The sequence below is a fragment of the Purpureocillium takamizusanense genome, chromosome 1 (genome assembly GCF_022605165.1).
Source record: "Purpureocillium takamizusanense chromosome 1, complete sequence".
NCBI lineage: Eukaryota > Fungi > Ascomycota > Sordariomycetes > Hypocreales > Ophiocordycipitaceae > Purpureocillium > Purpureocillium takamizusanense.
The window spans coordinates 2,583,613-2,600,457 of NC_063068.1; the positions used below are offsets into that span (position 1 = coordinate 2,583,613).

General features: G+C 54.2%; 4 protein-coding genes across 6 annotated transcripts; 2 read left to right on the top strand and 2 right to left on the bottom strand.

The window, feature by feature from the left end:
• Positions 1 to 17: 17 nt before the first annotated feature.
• Positions 18 to 1,865, bottom strand: JDV02_000828 (uncharacterized protein). The gene is made up of 4 exons (XM_047981690.1): positions 1,269 to 1,865; positions 1,112 to 1,208; positions 927 to 1,051; positions 18 to 855 (listed from the first exon to the last, which is right to left on the bottom strand). Exons 1-4 carry the CDS (start codon positions 1,272 to 1,274, stop codon positions 301 to 303), a joined length of 783 nt encoding a protein of 260 aa, XP_047837650.1. The 5' UTR covers positions 1,275 to 1,865; the 3' UTR covers positions 18 to 300.
• On the bottom strand, positions 1,678 to 2,695 carry JDV02_000829 (uncharacterized protein; the record flags this gene model as incomplete). Its single annotated transcript, XM_047981691.1, has 3 exons — positions 1,678 to 1,777; positions 1,845 to 2,464; positions 2,690 to 2,695. The coding sequence occupies 3 exons, from the start codon at positions 2,693 to 2,695 to the stop codon at positions 1,678 to 1,680; spliced, it is 726 nt and encodes a 241-aa protein (XP_047837651.1).
• A 4,393-nt stretch (positions 2,696 to 7,088) lies between these two features.
• JDV02_000830 (uncharacterized protein) lies at positions 7,089 to 10,578 on the top strand. Of its 3 annotated transcripts, none has more exons than XM_047981694.1 (4): positions 7,089 to 7,898; positions 7,965 to 8,810; positions 8,862 to 9,884; positions 9,947 to 10,578. In XM_047981694.1, exons 1-4 carry the CDS (start codon positions 7,696 to 7,698, stop codon positions 9,951 to 9,953), a joined length of 2,079 nt encoding a protein of 692 aa, XP_047837654.1. In that variant the 5' UTR covers positions 7,089 to 7,695; the 3' UTR covers positions 9,954 to 10,578. The 3 variants fall into 3 exon arrangements, with proteins under 3 accessions (XP_047837654.1, XP_047837653.1, XP_047837652.1); XM_047981693.1 differs by having other exon boundaries at positions 7,089 to 7,554; positions 7,605 to 7,898; positions 8,862 to 10,578; XM_047981692.1 differs by having other exon boundaries at positions 8,862 to 10,578.
• Positions 10,579 to 10,833: 255 nt separating this feature from the next.
• UTP10 (snoRNA-binding rRNA-processing protein utp10) lies at positions 10,834 to 16,640 on the top strand. The gene is made up of 3 exons (XM_047981695.1): positions 10,834 to 11,335; positions 11,391 to 15,519; positions 15,576 to 16,640. Exons 1-3 carry the CDS (start codon positions 10,959 to 10,961, stop codon positions 16,479 to 16,481), a joined length of 5,412 nt encoding a protein of 1,803 aa, XP_047837655.1. The 5' UTR covers positions 10,834 to 10,958; the 3' UTR covers positions 16,482 to 16,640.
• Positions 16,641 to 16,845: the final 205 nt, after the last annotated feature.

The window sequence follows — 16,845 nt, forward strand, 5'->3', positions numbered from 1 at the left end:
CCGGAAGAGGAGCCCTATGCATTCAAGCTTGGGATATAGATATCAAAAATGTATACTACGTAGCGATATGGGCAACGGCTGGTCACGGTGGAGAATGCTTTGGAACATGATGATGATTGATGATACTGGTGGTGTTGATGGACGATCCAACAGCATTGACCTCGACGCCTTTTCGCCGTGGATCATATTCCCCGGCTACCGCTTCTAGGCAGCTTGCCAACGGCATCTCAAACCGTCGAACCGCCCGCAAGACCCCATCACAAAGATGCCTTGCTGATGTCATTGATCGCTTGGCGCTCTTTAGCCTGCCAGCTCCCGCCAGTCTGGGAACAGGTAGCCGGTGCGGTCCTCAACTGGCAGGCTTACCCACTCTTCACCGATGTGCGGCTTCAAGAGGCCGTAGAGGACCCGGTACGCATCGCCGTTCATGTGAAGGCCGTCGGGAAGCAGCGTGGCCAGCCCGCCCCGGTTGCCGTTGTCAGGCGTGCCCAGAAGGGGCCCGCCCTCGGTGTACTCGTCGGGCGTCAGAGCGATGGCCTTGTCCATGATGGCCGTCCATAGATCGATCGAGACGACGTGCGGGTTGTCCCGCGCGACTTGGCGGGCCGTCTCCGAATACGAGGCACTGATTGCCGACGTTCGGACGGCGCAGGGGTGACCCTCCGCCAAGTTGAGCTCCTTGAGCCGGATCTCGTCCACGGGCGGCGGCGTTACCAGCAGGATCTTGGGGTCGTGCGCCAGAATGTGCGGGTGGTTCACAATGGCGTCGAGGTTCTTCTTATACTGCTCAAGGGGCACGTGTTGCGTCGTGGTCGGCAGCGGGATCACGGCGTCGTTGGCGCCGAGCAGGACGACCTGAGCAAGGGTGAGTGAGCGTGGGTGAGTTCAAACCAGGCTCGAGGCCCGCATCATGTCCATGTTCATACCAGGAACTTGATGCGCGGAGAGGCATCGCTAGGCTTGGGGAAGATCTGGTCGATGAACTTGATCGCGTTGGCCGTGTTCCATCCTGAGAAGCCGCGGTTGATGACGTCGAGACGTCTCAGGCAACCTGGCACGAGTTGGTCATGGGTCTTGTGTGATCAGAACTCGAAGCGGGAAAGAAACGCACGGGTCTGAAGCGCGGATTGAAGCGAGAAGCCGTCAAGGGTCTCGGCTGAGTGCTGTAACAATGAGTCGCCAAAGAGGACCAGCTGGGGATACGGGAACTGCAGGGACTCATGGTCAGCGGGATACCAGCTAGATAGGAATCCAAGGAGTCTACGGACAGCCATTATGACCGGGGAAAAGTTGCAATCTAGAACAAGGACAGGCAAGGCAGCTGATGCTTCTCAATCTGCAGTACACATGTAGATGGTAACGCGCATGAGCGAAGCGCGAGTTACGATACAAGAAGCCTTGAGGGGTGAGAACGATAATAAAGCGGGGGTCACGCAAGGAAGTACGTAGAGTACGAAGTACGTTAGTTACGTACTTCGTTGTAAGATGAGTTACCCACCTCACACCCTGCTGAGTTTCAACTTGTGGCCCGGCGGCGCCAACACCAGTCATCAATCCACTCACTGTGGCCTCTGATGAGTCTGATCTCGGAAGACCCATATACTTCGTACAGCATGTACGAACGCACTATAAATCTTCGGCAGATCTTCGTCTTCCGAGTCCATCTCGCGACAGCGGCTACAGGTCCATGCGGAAAAAGGTGCCTGGCCAAATCGCTCCGCTGGCTCTGCCAAACGAAAAGTCTCCCACCCTGGTGAACCCCAGCTTTTCGTAGTACCTAGTTCAACCATGTCAGAGCGGTCGTTTGAGCCTTTTGGTCATCACCCCGTTCAGATCGGCCTCACCTGCTCAGCTTGGCGTCGTTGCCAGCCCAGCAATCCACATACAGGGTGCGCTTGTTCCTGTCCCGCCCGTAGCTCTTGATAGCCTCAATCAGCGCCGCCCCGGCTCCCTTGTGGAGCGAGCCCGTCCGGTAGTCCGAGATGACGACCTCGAGGAAGAGAAAGTCCCTCGCCCCGTCCACCTCGGGCTTCATCTCTTCTCGCTCCGTAATGTACGACGGCAGCGAGTCTTCGCGTATCATGGCCGAGCCGACGCGCACGGGGGGCTGCGCCGTGCCTTGCGGCGCCGCGGCGGCACCGACATCGACCTCGGCGATGAAGACCCGCAGCGGCTCGTCGTCGCGCTCCGATTTCTGGATCGATTCAATCGTTTCTGCTTCGAAACCGTCTTTGGCGGAAAAGGGCTCTTCTCCCCACATCCCGCCAGCGCCGATGGACGCAAGGTACGGGATTGTCGAGTCGAACGCGCCCACGATGAACTGGGCATCGTCGCCGCTCGACCTCGCGTGGCGAACACGAAATTGGTTGGTTCCAGGCATGAGGGACACTTTTGGTGATTGAGGATGGAGGAGAAGGCAGGCCCTTGCCGCGACCGACGCGTGAGTGGGAGCGGTTGGGTTCTGCTGCGTCTGGTGATGCACGCAACGAGGCATATGTACGAAGCAATCACCCACCCACCAATCTCCCCCTCACCTCACGTGGGCGGCTTCTGGTCCTCACCCGCTGCACTATTAATTGCATGGTAGGTCGTACCGTACGAAGTACTAACGTATGTATGTACTTGACGCAATGCGGGTCATGAGACAGGGCGGGATTGTGTACTGCGTACTGCGTACTGTGGAAGGCACTATCATCTAATGCTACTCACTCCTTCCTTTCCTGGCGAGTGTGTTGGTTGGAGTCACTTTGACTCCGGGCGGGTTCCGTCTACTGCCAGTCATGTAACGTCTCAGTACTACGAAATAGTCAACAGCAGACCTGCGCTCCCTACAGCTTGTCGCTGTCACACGGCCTAACCATCTATGTAAAACATGAAGTGCCGCAAAACGAATAGAACAAGGCACGAGAAATGCGTCTCTCTGTCTTGATTCATACGAGTGTTTAAGGAGCGACGGGTTCAATTTATCTCTTCCTTCGTTAACTATCCATTGAGTAAAGACCGTATACCAGCTCATTTATCCGATTCTGTGACGACCACCCGCACCAGGCTGCTTCGGCAAAGACAGTGCTACCCATGTGAGGAAGGGTGCCACCTGCCGGGAGGACGAGGTGCCCCAGCCCAGCTCGTATGCCCCGTAGTCGGCGATGCCGCTGCAGATAGCTCTGGCGACGCCTCCCGTCCAGACCATAAAAGCTACTCTGTCATGGCGGGCTTGTTGTAGGCAAGGTCGCCGTCGAGACCCGAGCGTCTCTCAGGACTGGCTGGTTTATTATAAGCAAGGTCGCCATCAAGACCCGAGCGCCTCTCGGGGCTGGCAGGCTTGTTGTAAGCAAGGTCGCCGTCGAGTCCCGAGCGCCTCTCAGGACTAGCTGGCTTGTTGTAGGCAAGGTCGCCGTCTAGCGTAGACCGCTTTCCCGGACTGGCGGGCTTATTATAAGCGAGATCGCCGTCGAGTCCCGAGCGCCTCTCAGGACTGGCTGGCTTATTGTAGGCGAGGTCACCGTCGAGTCCGGACCGCCTCTCGGGGCTAGCTGGTTTATTATAAGCAAGGTCGCCATCAAGACCCAAGCGCCTCTCGGGGCTGGCTGGCTTGTTGTAAGCAAGGTCGCCGTCAAGCCCCGAACGTCTCTCGGGGCTGGCAGGCTTGTTGTACGAGAGGTCGCCATCCAAGCTGCCGCGGGTGATATGGCCTTTGACGCGAATTAGGCGGGCGTAAGATAGGATAGCGGAAATCTCGAGAACAAACCACGAGGAAGAGCAGACGCTCCCAACGCCAAAAGTGCAGCGACGCTCAAGACTCCCTTCATTCTGACTGGTCACCGACAAGATCTATAGTATGTTGATGGATTGGTGCTTTGAGTTGCTCAAAGATGTCGGAATCAACTCCTTGTTGCCACCAACTCGATACTTAGCGGCTGTTGTTGCAATATATACTGCGATCGAGAACAATTCGAAATACGTTAGAGAATTCTGTTGAGCCAGAGAACGCCAGATATGGCATACTGAGTCTATCTCAATCGGTATGAGTACATGTACCCCGCTTTCAATGTTCAATGTGAGAATCTCGACTATAATCTCCGGGCCCGAGACTCGGATTCCATGCTTCGCATCGTGATGAGATCCTCATCGGATGGCCCCGGGAACGTTGCAGCGCGGCACATATGTCACCCGATTTCGAGATAACTGTTCAAGTTCTACGGCAGCTGTGACGTGTCGAATCCCTATAGGCCTTGTTCGAAGTCAACGATATGTCATCCTTACTTCAAGGGTTGGGCGCTAACCGTAGAAAGGAGTCGATTGCATGTAGTACACACGATAATGTTGGCGATGCTCGGAAAGCTAGATGATCGGAGTCACATTGCATTGAAACCCAGCCGCAGTAGCCTTGACACGCAATATTTGACTCGGCATGCCGTAGCCGGAGTAGGACACATTACCAGTGCGAAGAGACCATCCCGACTCTTATCCAAACGGCAAACGCAAATCTCGTGTCACTCAAGCCGGCTCATATGCCGCGCCGCCAGCCACAGCGGACCGCAGCGCGGAAGTCAATTACTTGAACTGATGCTCTGAACTGTTTCAGTTGGACTGGGCTACAATGCGGCAGTTGAAGCTCCATGACAACACCATGACGAGGGCAGAGTAATCTCACGCTCAATTGCATATGCATGACGGGTTGTGCACCTGCCAATAGATAGACTGAGGTCGATGAGAATGGGAGACCGCCAAATGTGACATCCCGCATTGTAATACAAGCCTCGGAAGCCTGCCGATTCTCGAGACACAATACGATAATTACGCACTCAGCCCAATACGAAGACTAGCACACGGCACATGTGGGGAAGTAGAAGTGCTAGAGTACGTTTGAGGCATGGCGTGCTGCTCAAATCCCGGAGCGCTTGTTCGAGATGCAGCGTAGCCTTGGCCGAGCTGCAGGCGTGGTATGTACCGTATAGGGCCATAGGCATAGTCACACGCTTCCGAATGTGACGCAAGTCAGCTATGTCATTCTTGCTCTTCTAAACTCGTGGGGCTCAAGTCCCAACATCATACTTGAAGCCAATGATGTGCTCTTCAGAGTGTTACAGCGCATGGACACTTCCCGCGTTACATGTGACACACTCGGGCGACTCTCTTCAACGGACGATTTGCTGTCTCTCTCTCCTCCCTTGGTTCTTCGGAAGACGGGATCCTCTATTTTTTTTGCGTTTCATGTCGAAAACTCTCGTACTAGCAACTCTTATTGAACTCTTTTACGCAACTACACTAACTCCGCCAGTTATGGCTATGAAAGAGTCCTCTGATTATATGCCCCTTGATCATGAAGGTTCCACGTCCAGCTTGGACATGGAAGATGAAATGCTAATACGGAAGCTGCGAATTTCCCGCAGCCATCGCAGTTCCTATATGAAACTCGTCATTGTTTTGGCTGTGGTGTTAGCTATCGCCATATACACATCAATCATCGCATCCGTGACGTGGGGAATCGCCAAGGAGAAACGTCGATATGGGACTCGATTCCTCGGATGTGAGTTTTGATCCTGCAAACTGGACTGGAGAGTCTATCATGGCAATATAAACTGATCATACTGTCACCACAGCTCCTGCAAACGACTTCATCACTTACCAGTCATATGTCATGGATCAGTGGGAGCCTCGAGAAGGTGTGCGATATTTTGGGGAGCCCAGCGAAGAAGTTGATCATAGTTGGCATGAAATCTTTGAGCGTATGTAAGCACTATACTGACATAGCTCTAGAGTGAAGCTGACAGACAGATCGTGCATAGATCAAAATATTGGATTCTCGGAACAGCTCATGCGTGACCTGGGTCGGGAACAGGAGGGCATTCGACTGCCTGATGGCACTTATTTTGGCTCATTGATGGTCTTTCATCATCTCCATTGCCTCGTGAGTCATATGTTCGAATGCTCCTCGTTGAAATCTGATGTCACCAGAAGCTGACTTGGCAGAAAAACATCTACCATGCTCTGCACCCCGCCTACTACCACCTTGACAAACTCAAAGGTCACGAGAAAGCCATGCATGATGAACACACGGGTAAGTCCTTGCTCTAGTGCCATGAAGGGCGACGTGGATATATAGAGATTTGTGATGAATAATACTGGCACAGATCACTGCCTCCACATGCTCATGGACGCCGTCATGTGTCAGGGAGACACCACCGTCCTTACGATGAAATGGGAGGAGGGGGGAGCCCGCCCCATAGGAAACCTGACGAGCCCACACGAGTGTGTCAATTGGGACAGACTGATGGAGTGGGTTGTACCCAACTCGGTTGATGTTTTTGCCGATGGCGTGCTCGTCCATCCCACGTACGGTATGTTGATGAACCCAGCCAGTATTGGCTGATATTTACTCCATGCGGGCGCACCCATCCAGTGCGCATGTTGCTAACGAACATGAACCAGGCCCTCTTTTCGTAGGTGGAAAGCCCAGCGAAGGCTTCAAAGACTCTTTGACTACTACTGGGGTAGGGAAAGTGACTGGTCTTGACCCTCAGTGACGTCTGGTGCTTCATGTTCTGGGTCAACACAGTCGAGGTGTTGCGAGGCTCCGGCCGGCGCTCAATGAGGTGATAAGAATAAAGTAGTGAGGGCACGTAGCGTCGCTAGCTATGAGACGACCACATTCTTTAGTACCATTTTCTCAAGGCATGACAAGATTGGCGAGCCGAACTCGACGTGGATTTGCGTCTGGTTTCAGGTAATGTGCGTGGTTACTCTCACGAGGGCTACTGGTGCCTCAAGCCTTCTGTTTGGTGAGCGCTCGATGGGACTATTGTCTATTTGAACTATTTGGACCGCGGCGTCAGACCATGTCGTCACTTTCTATGTGTAACAGTTCTAAAGAGTGGCATCTCGAACAGATTTTCAGGCTTATCATTGCCTCTGCGTGTGGCAATATCAATGTGCAATTTACCGTTTGAGCGATTTCGCCGGTTATTTATCGCGTCCGTGTACGACGTGATTCGTAAACTGTACGTCCCATTTGCTCAGCAGCAGGGAGACCATGCAGTTATGTGGCATCCTGTGTTCCCACCAACCCCCTCATCACGGGTGGAACTTAACAATCAAAATCTTTACCTTAGCACCCAGAGACAAGCTCGCTGACCTCTGCTCTTTTAGCCGACCTCGTGGCAATTCCAGCACGAGGTTGTCATCTTGCACTCCGCGATCTGCTCGCTCAATAGCTCTCGCCATGAGGCTGCGTCACTTCATTACTTTCCGACCTCTCTCGGTCACGTTTTGGACAACCATTATATACCTCAGTGTTTCAATTCCAATGCTGTACATAGAAGAAGTGGTTCCAGCACCACCGAAGGTTCTTCCGGATGGCATCAGTTTAGCGGAGGCCTGGCAGGACTTACAGAACATCACGGTTGCATTCCATCCATTCATCAGCCACGAAAATGATCGAGTGCGGCATTACTTTATCACTCGAGTGAAGGAAATTTTGGACCGAAATGGAGTATCCTATGCATTTGAAGCGCTGCGCGCGACGGCCACCGGAAGCTCATACATTGAAGACATGTACCTGCCCCCAAGACTTAGATGGGGTGATTGCTGACCAGCTGCATCAGTCGTGCGAACGTGACAGAAAGCGGCGACTATGAGGTGTCCTCCAAGGGCTCCGCCATCACCGTATTTGATGACCAGATTGCCAACTTTACAATGACATATGACGCCGGATCCTACTTGAGCGGCAATGGCAACGGTTCCGGCTCGACATGGACCGCACAGTACTTTGAAGGTAGCAACATCTATGTCTATATACGCGGAAAGCAGGATCCGGAGGGCAACTTCTGGAATCGTCAGAACCTCGACAAGCCTTCCATTAACCCTGGCATGGTTCTCGTCAATTGCCACTTAGATTCGTAAGTCAACGGCTTAAACTGCGTGCGGCAAGTTTCCACGTCTATTCCTGCTAAGCCCTAATTTAGAGTGGCAACGAGCTACGGAGCGACAGATGACGGTATGGCATGCGTCTCTATGCTGCAATTGCTTAGCCACTTTACAACCGACGGCCACCAACTAGAGAATGGGATTGTGCTCTTGTTTAACAATGCCGAGGAGGATGGACTACTAGGATCGCGCGCCTTCAGCAGCAGCCCCCTACATCCATTTTGCCGTGCATTCGTGAATCTTGAAGGAGTTGGGGCCGGCGGCCGTGCGATGCTCTTTCAAGCAACAGACTATGGAGCAGCCAAGGCTTACTCGGGAAACCCTCACCCACTGGGCTCTGTCATTGCTAATGATGGTTACGACAGTGGAGCTGTCATGAGTGGCACTGATTACGAAATATTCGCAAATGTCTATGGTTGGAGTGGATTAGACATTGCGTTCTACAAGCCTCGATCGCGCTACCACACAGTCGAAGACGACGCGCGACATACCTCGACGGACAGCATTTGGCACATGCTCTCAGCTGCCTTGGCAGCAACTCAGAACCTGTCCCAAAGATCGATTGGGGGCTCTGATGATCGAGGGAGCAGACGGCACACTGACAAGGGAGTCTGGTTCGACTGGCTCGGCTGCGTCTGGGTCAGTTTCCGACTCGTCGATCTCTTTACGTGGTCGACCACTTTGGTGATTGTGACACCTCTGGCTATTGCACTCACCATATACGCACTTGTTAGAAAACGAGCGTGGCATCTTCGAGACATGGCCTGGGCTGACATCTTTCGCTTTCCACTGGCACTTGCATTTGCCACAACCTTGACCAGTGCTTCATTGGTTGCAGTGGCTAACCTCAACCCATTCATAATTTACAGTAGCAGCTACGCCGTGTGAGTGCTTGCGTGAAGAAAAATCCAGCTTTCTCTGTTAACATCGCATAGATGGGCCATGGCGCTGTCATCATGCTATCTCGGCATGTGGGTTGTCATGCGCGGATGCTCCGGCAATTCTGCGCTCGTTGTGCAGTCATGGCTATTCGTCGTGATATGGGCATTCCAGGTGTCTGCCGTGGTGGCCGAAGGCGAGCTGCTAATTGCGTCACTCTATCCGGCCGCTGTTTTTCACTTGGTAGCTTTCCTGTCATTGATGGTTTCCCTGCTAGAGCAGCTTGGATTACCACGACCGAAAACGATCACCCTAAGATCATGCGACACAAATGGTGGTGAACAGCCCGTCGTTTGCAATGAGAACGAGCGAGAGGATGACGATGGCGAATTGGGAGCCGACGATGATGCCCCTGGTCAGGATTGTGCGTCTGCCACGAGGCCGCTGCTTGGAGATCACGGAGGCCCTGCCTGGCTGAAAGAGGAGGGCCTCATTGCCATCAGCTATCAAAAAGTCGCTTCGAGCGCGGCCGCCTTTATCACAATGTTCAAAGCCTGGCTGCAGCAGTCCTGTGAGGGAGACGACCCGGAGTCGAGAAACGCCCCGGGGTGGCTATGGCTTCTGCAGTTCCTCATCCTGGCTCCGGTTCATCTTACTGTCGTCGGAGGCCAAGACCTATCAGCTGTGTCAGCAATAGCCATGACTGGAGTCGATGGCAGTAGCCTCGCGACCCCATTTATAGTCATTGGCGCCCTCAGTATTGTCATATTCCTTCCACTCGCACCGTTCTTCCATCGCATAACGCACCATGTGCCTCTTCTGCTCCTGCTCCTCTTCGTCGGCACTTCGATTTATAACTTGAGCGCGTTTCCATTTTCCGCAAGCAACCGCTACAAGTTTATTTTCAAGCAGGTGGTCGACCTGGACAGGGGCAGCAATACGGTTATTCTCTCGGGCAGTGAAGAGTATCTCTACCAGATAGTTGACTCAATTCCGGAAGCAAACAGACAACTCGGATCGACCATATGCCAGCCGACAGTAGAGCGACGCCTCACAGACTGCATCTATGACGCATCTCAGTACGTGCCTCAGCTTGAGAACGGTGTGGATCTTGAGGAGTTGATCAAGGTGGAGACGTCAGTGGATGAAGCGACCGCGCATCTACACGTTGACGCCCGGGAAACGAGAGGCTGCTGGCTAGATCTCTCACGGCCGATCTTCAACTTCACCATTCAGGGCGGGGCCGGGCTAGATCCGCGACTCGGCCAGAACCCTCCCGGGGGACACATACAGCACATCCAAGTCTGGCGGCGGGGGTGGACGGGTGCCTGGAACGTGAGCCTGCAGCTCGTTGAAGACGACATGGAGTCTTCAGGTGCAGATTTGGGAACACAGGCAGGGTTATTGCACGGCCACCCGGATCCGGGAGAGCTGAGGCTCCGAGGCGAGGCGAAAAGGGAATATTCATATCGACCTTTGGAGGTGACTGCAAGGTGTGTCTGGGGAGACGCAAACGAACCGAAGACGATACCAGCGTTGCGTCGCGTCGAGCAGTATATGCCGCCGTGGGCGATTGCCACCAGGAGAGGGTTTGGTCTTGTGGAAGTACAGAGGACTTACAAGGTCGTATGAGGGAGGACCTAGGTAGGTATGAAGGTCGGTACTGATTGCTATAAGTTAGATTAGCAGTTATGGTGACAGGGGCTCGGGCTCGTGGGACAAGCTCTTTCAGCGAAGTTCGGGCAGTGGCTGAGTGAAGACGACGACGACGACACCTAGTTAGTAGGCTCTCAGTTGCGTTATAGCGCTTCAATTTATTACGGTATCTTCCATGGTGGCTGTTCTGGCTGTCAGTGCTGCACCAGTGCACCGTGTACCGACCTCACCCCGCCGACTCCACCTTGCGCCTGCGGTGTACTCAGTATACACCATACACCGCCTACCGGCCACGGCTTATCGATAAGGACCTCCAAAAAATTGTCTGCTGCTTTTCCTGGCCGTGGACCTTCAAGAAAAAATTCGGTGCTGGTCTGTCGCCGGGTATCGTGAAGGACCAACACCAGCGCCGACGGCACGCTTTCAACTGCCGCCACCACCCATCTCCGCCCTGTCGCTCTCGACTTTCGGCTCGTGAGCCCGAAAGCCTTGCAGCCATGGCGACGTCTCTCGCTGCGCAGTTGGCGCAGATCGCCGCCAATTCCAAGGCCACACTCAACGTCAAGGCCCAAAAGGCGGCGCACTCCAAGTCTCTAATCTGGGAGCCCCGAGTCGCCGCGACACAGAGCTACCAGACACTCTACACGACATGTTACACTGGGTTCGAAGAGCTGTGTCAGCTTGACTCCCGCTTTGCACACTTTCAGTCATCAATCTTCAGCCCGGAGAGCCAAGATCAGGACCGAACCCAGCTCACGGCAGCCGAGAATGAGGAGCTGGATCGCCAAATTGAGGCGTTTTTGCGCTTGGCTGGGAGCCGCTTGCGGCTTATGCCGGCGATTAAGTCCGTAGAATGGCTTATTCGGCGTTTTCGGTACGTTCATGGCTCTCGCACGCCAACTGCAGCCCGCCACTGACACAAGTTGCAGCATCCACGAAGACAATACTACTGTTCTTCTTCTGACGTTCCTCCCGTACCATTCCATTCCGACCTTTGCTACGCTGTTGTCCATACTTCCTGCCAGGATTCCCCACGAGTTCCGATTCCTCGATCCCTATGTTAGATCTCTCACACCCCCGCCGAGATCCGTCCTTGTCCACCAGGCCATTCATCGCCCTGAATTTCTTACGGCCTTCTCCGAATATACACTTGAGTCATGCCGGAAGCAGTTCCAGCACCCTGCGCTCATCACATTCTGGGCCGGTCTTATGACAGAGGCCGTGAATGGGCTGCTCGACCGGACGCGATCGGGAAGGGCAGCCGTGCAGAGTGAAAACACTCAGGCCCTGCTTCACCGGGTTGGCCCCGTGTTTGCCGAAGCTCTGACTCTAAAAAAAATACCCAGTCTTCAAATTGCCTCTTATATGGCCCTCGCGGTTTTCGTCTCCAAGGCGAACCTCGAAGACATCGCTGTTACGGCTTTTATGCAGCAGCTGGTACTTGGCTGGACAAATGATACCGTTAGGCCTGGTCTCGTTTGCCTGGCCATCATGGCTCAGTTCAGGTCTGCAAAACAGATGAATAGCAAAGTCACCAAGGCGCTCATGAAGGTGTCGGATATTGGGCCTCTTTTGGTAGAAATTGGTCAGGATCGAAGGATCGACAAGCTCGCCAATGGCCTCTGTCTGGCACTCATCGAGCGATTCACCAAGAAAGGCGACTCGCGTGGTCTGCCGACAATCATGGCGATACTGAGTAGCCAGGTTCTTAAAGAGAAGCAAATCGCCGTCATTTTTAAGGCGTTGGTTCTTACAGCTCTCAAGCTTGACGACAGCAACGACGAAGATGGCCAACTGCGCCGGGAGCTCGGGTCGGCTCTCATTGCCTTGTCTCAAACCTCAGGACAATCTGGAGAGATTATTCAATCGGTCATACAGGACGTCGAATTCGACATTGAAGAGTTGGAACTGAAGCTAGACCTTTCGTTTCGCACCAGAAAGCTGCCCAATGCCAGCCCTGAGGTTGCACAGGTCAGCGAGGGCTTGCCCAAACCCCAAAGCCCGCAAGCTCTTGAGGCAGCGGTGGACGAGTTGTCGTCACGCAAAGAGTCGCTGTCTCCGTGCCTCCTGCCTCAACCAAACGAAATATTCGATGAGTTCACCCACCTCTTCTTTACGATTGTCTCGGAGCAAGCAAAGAACAGCAAAGCCCTGGACAAATTTGACCAGAGCGCCAAGCTTCGACGCTCATCAGCATTCAAAGACTGCACCTACTTCAGCTTCTTCGTCCGCATTTGGTGCGGCCCATACCCGGCGCTGGCGCGGATGGCAGCCTTGAACATGGTCAAGAACCGCCTTAAAACTACCGACGATGGGAAGTTGGACATGCAGGCTCTTGTACCCTACTGTGTGGCTGCACTGGGCGATCCGTCGAAGCGAGTCCGCCAGGCAGCAGCCGAGTTGATCACAGTCTTGACGAGTCTGTACGCCATTCCAGTTGCAGCCAAGTCTATGAAGACTTGGGGCGCCGGGACCTTATATGGCAAGGCAAAAGACGGCTCTTCCCTGGGGGCTGATGTGACAGCAAAGATGCTTCATCTGCAAATATTACCAAGCATAGAGGAGTGTATCATGGACTTCAGCCACATCACCTCTGTCATAACTTCTGCTATCGAGCAAGGCAAATACCAGACAGTGCCAGAATCGGCTCTCGACAAGAAGGATCATATGAGCCAATCGGCAAGGTTGGCTTTATTGGTATTCTTCGCGGCGCATGTCAATCTCACGCCGCTTGTTATGGTCAAGCAGAGACTTCTCAACACACTCAATCAGGTCCGGGCGGTCGGATCAACTACAAGAACCCAGCTGCTGTTGCCGACTCTGCAGTGGTGGGTCAGCCTAACGGAGGAAGACACTGCCAAGGTCTGCCGTTCGGAGCAACTAGACAGGGCTGAACTGGATGCTCGATTTGTCGACATTGTCGTCTCGAACGACAACAATGGTTTGGAATACTTTTTCAAGGTTTTGAAAGATCCGTCCAAACAAGAAAAGTCCGACCTTTTGCGCGCAATATTTGCCCGGGTGCGGAAGATGTGGCCAGCCATGAAAGACGATACCAAGTTCATGGTAGCCGAGCAGCTGCTGGGAATTTCTCAATCGCCCATCTCGGAGCCCGATTCAGTGGTGCCTGGTGAAGCTGCCGATGTGCTCCGGGCTGTGCCGCTCACCACCAACATCCTATCCTTCTTCCTTGACTCGATCCAGACTGGCACCAAGATGATCACGGAGCCTCCGCCAAACAAGAGACGACGCACGAGCTCGTCGGATGGAAATCGCGGCCTGATCACCCAGATGACGCCGGAGCTGAGCCAGGCGTTGCGCAAGGTGACATTTGTCCTCCAGCTTGTCGAGAACTCAGATCCCGTGTCTCACCCCCAGCTATTGGACGGACTGTTCACTGCCCTGTCCGAGCTGCAACATTTTAGGACGGTCGTTGGCTCGGAGCTTGGCTATCTTCAAAACCTCATATTGAGAAGCCTTCTTGCCATGATGCCCGCCTACCGAGACAACAAGAGCCTCAAGATCGACAGCTCTGGTGGCTACGGAGACTTGCTCGTTAATTGCATTCAGAAATCGTCCAGCCCGGTGGTTCAGAATGCTGCGTTATTGTTGGTGGCCAATCTCGCCACAACGGCACCCAATCTGGTACTGCACAGCGTCATGCCCATTTTCACCTTTATGGGCACCTCAGTGCTCCGGCAGAGCGACGACTACTCGGCTCATGTTGTCTCCCAAACGATCAAGGAAGTTGTGCCGCCACTGATTGAGTCCTTGCGCCAAGGCAAGAAGAGCCCGGTTGCTGGTGCCTGCGATATACTTGTCAGCTTCACGACAGCGTACGAACATATTCCAGCGCACAGGAGACTCGGCCTCTTTGTGGCCTTGGTGGAGACCTTGGGCCCGAGAGACTTCTTGTTCGCGCTCATTAGCATGCTGGTCGACCGATACGACACCAGCGACGCTCTCCTACACTTTGTAGTAGATCTGCTGAACAGCTTCAGCACAGAGATCCAGCTTGAGTCTTTTGTCAAGTTGTTGGATCTTGTTGCTGATCTCTTCAAGCCAAAACCGGGCATCGCGTTTGTCCTGCTCGGCATCAGTGAGGACCGAGAGGACAAAAACATCGACAAGATTGCTCTGCGCCAGCTGTCCGCTCTGCCTAGCTTCTTGGCCAGCAAGAAGTTGAAGGGACAGGTTGGTAAGCTCGTTGGTCGCGACGATATGGAGGCCTCCGAGGTTCGAGAGCTGTACTCTCTGCTACTGGAAAACCTCCTCGTTCTGGCAGACACGGTCAAGGCGAATAAGGCACTACACGGACGGTGCGGGGCTTCTCTATCGAACCTCCTCAACCTTCTTTCGATCGGCGAGTTCATCAAGTCGGTAGAGAATCTGCTCGATCGTCCCGACATGGGTCTTCGCCAAAAGGTCCTCCGTGCCTTGGAAGTGCGCGTAGAGACGGAGAGCAACACGGACGCAGCTTCCAGGCAGGCCTTGTTAGCCTTCTTGCCCCAGCTCACTGCGGCGATTCGGGAGTCGTCAGACATTCGATACAAGCACACTGCGGTCACTTGTGTCGACAAGATCGCAGAAAAGTACGGCAAGAAAGATGTCGAGGCAGTTGTCGCTGCGGCTGCCACCATTGCCGGAGAGCATTGCCTTGGACAGGACGAAAGACGGCTTCGGGTCATGGCTTTGCTGTGTCTCACTTCCCTCGTCGATGTTCTGCAGGATGCCATCGTCCCTGTCTTGCCTGTCGCTATCCCGCAAGCCGTTCAATACCTGGACAAGAGCCTGCAGAGCGAGAGCATGGACGAGGAGCTTCACTCTGCATGCTATGGCTTCATCAGCTCTTTGGCGGAGCATCTACCGTACATGTTGTCAACGTACACGGATCGGGTGCTGGCGATCTCGAACAAGTCGGCCGAGGCCGGGCTGGGCGAGGAGACCAACGAGAGCCGAACCAGCTGCCTCGGGTTCCTGGCCCGGCGGCTCGACGCAAAGGACATTTTCACGAGCTTGGACAAGAATTGGGAGCAAGCCATGTCAGCAGGGTTTTCGGTAAGACGGAGCGTCACATGTCGAAGAGAGGGGCCCACGCTAATCAATCTGGGTAGGCAATTCTCGAATTTCTCTATATGCTGGGGGTAGCGATCGACAAGCACCCTAAATCCGCCATCACCAAGCATGCAACTCTGCTCACAAGCACGCTTCTCCGGGCATTCGATGTGCGCCGTCGCACTCATGTCACGGGGGGGAGGGACGTGGCTGCGTTGCAGCAATTAGCGAAGATCGAGTCCGGGGTTAACGAAAAGGCTTTGAAGATGATTTACAAACTCAACGATGCCGCCTTCCGGCCCATCTTCGTACAGATGATCGAGTGGACGGCGACTGGGCTGCCTAAATCTGACAAGACTGGGCGAGCGCTCCGCCAGTACAGCGTCTACGGCTTCTTGCAGAGTTTCTTCTCACAACTCAAGTCGATCGTGACAAACTATGCGACGTACGTGGTAGATGACGCCGTCAAGATCCTGGGGGCTGCCAATGTCAGAGTTGTTGAAGAGCGAGAGTTGTGGAACCGCGTTCTTCAGACTTTGGAGACATGCTTCGAGCATGACCAGGACGACTTTTGGCAGGCGCCATCACACTTTGGCGCTATTGCACCGGTGCTGATGCAGCAGTTCCTCCACGCGACGTCTCTAGACGTCAATGAGAGGCTCGTGCCGGCGGTCGTTAGCCTTGCCGGGGCGGCGGATTCCCAGGCCCATCAAAAGGAGCTCAACTCGTCACTGATGAAGCACCTCAAGTCGGAGCAGACGGCGGTGCGACTGGCGGCGGTCAAGTGCGAGCAGGCACTAACGGATCGCCTGGGTGAGGAGTGGCTGTCAATGCTGCACGAGATGCTGCCTCGCATCAGCGAACTACAGGAGGACGATGACGAGGTTGTGGAGCGAGAGACACATAGGTGGATCGTCAAGATCGAGGAAGTGCTGGGCGAAAGTCTCGACTCGATGCTGCAGTAATTGATGGAGCGGGAGTGTTGCTAAGCGGCATGTGAGCAAGAAGGTGGTCGCATGTGTAAAAAAGACGGCGAGGAACAACGATATCGGGTAAGATAGGACTGCACATTCCCGGACAGAGTGGGATGCCACAGGGGCGAGCAAGGAGCTGCCGCTCGCAACACATAGAAAACTACGTTTGTTGTATACAGCATTTGGTTGCAACCCTTTCAGACTCTGCTCGGTTCCTGTGGCAATCAGTGAGGGAGGCGGCATGTGTCGGGAGCGCCGGCGGTCCTGGTGGGTTCACAGGGTCCGGAGTCCGCATTGTCCGAAGTGGGCGAGGCGCCGACACGGTGGCTGGACTTCCGGTCCCGATGAATTATCG

Bases quoted from the DNA above. Each gene is read 5' to 3' on its own strand.
- JDV02_000828 (XM_047981690.1), bottom strand. The intron at 1,052-1,111 runs GTGCGTTTCTTT...AACTCGTGCCAG, and splicing joins TCAATCCGCGCTTCAGACCC to GTTGCCTGAGACGTCTCGAC. The intron at 856-926 runs GTATGAACATGG...ACCCTTGCTCAG, and splicing joins CTCCGCGCATCAAGTTCCTG to GTCGTCCTGCTCGGCGCCAA.
- JDV02_000830 (XM_047981693.1), top strand. From the start codon at position 7,223: ATGAGGCTGCGTCACTTCATTACTTTCCGACCTCTCTCGGTCACGTTT. The intron at 7,555-7,604 runs GTACCTGCCCCC...CAGCTGCATCAG, and splicing joins AGCTCATACATTGAAGACAT to TCGTGCGAACGTGACAGAAA. The intron at 7,899-7,964 runs GTAAGTCAACGG...GCCCTAATTTAG, and splicing joins GTCAATTGCCACTTAGATTC to AGTGGCAACGAGCTACGGAG.
- UTP10 (XM_047981695.1), top strand. From the start codon at position 10,959: ATGGCGACGTCTCTCGCTGCGCAGTTGGCGCAGATCGCCGCCAATTCC. The intron at 11,336-11,390 runs GTACGTTCATGG...CACAAGTTGCAG, and splicing joins TGGCTTATTCGGCGTTTTCG to CATCCACGAAGACAATACTA. The intron at 15,520-15,575 runs GTAAGACGGAGC...CAATCTGGGTAG, and splicing joins CCATGTCAGCAGGGTTTTCG to GCAATTCTCGAATTTCTCTA.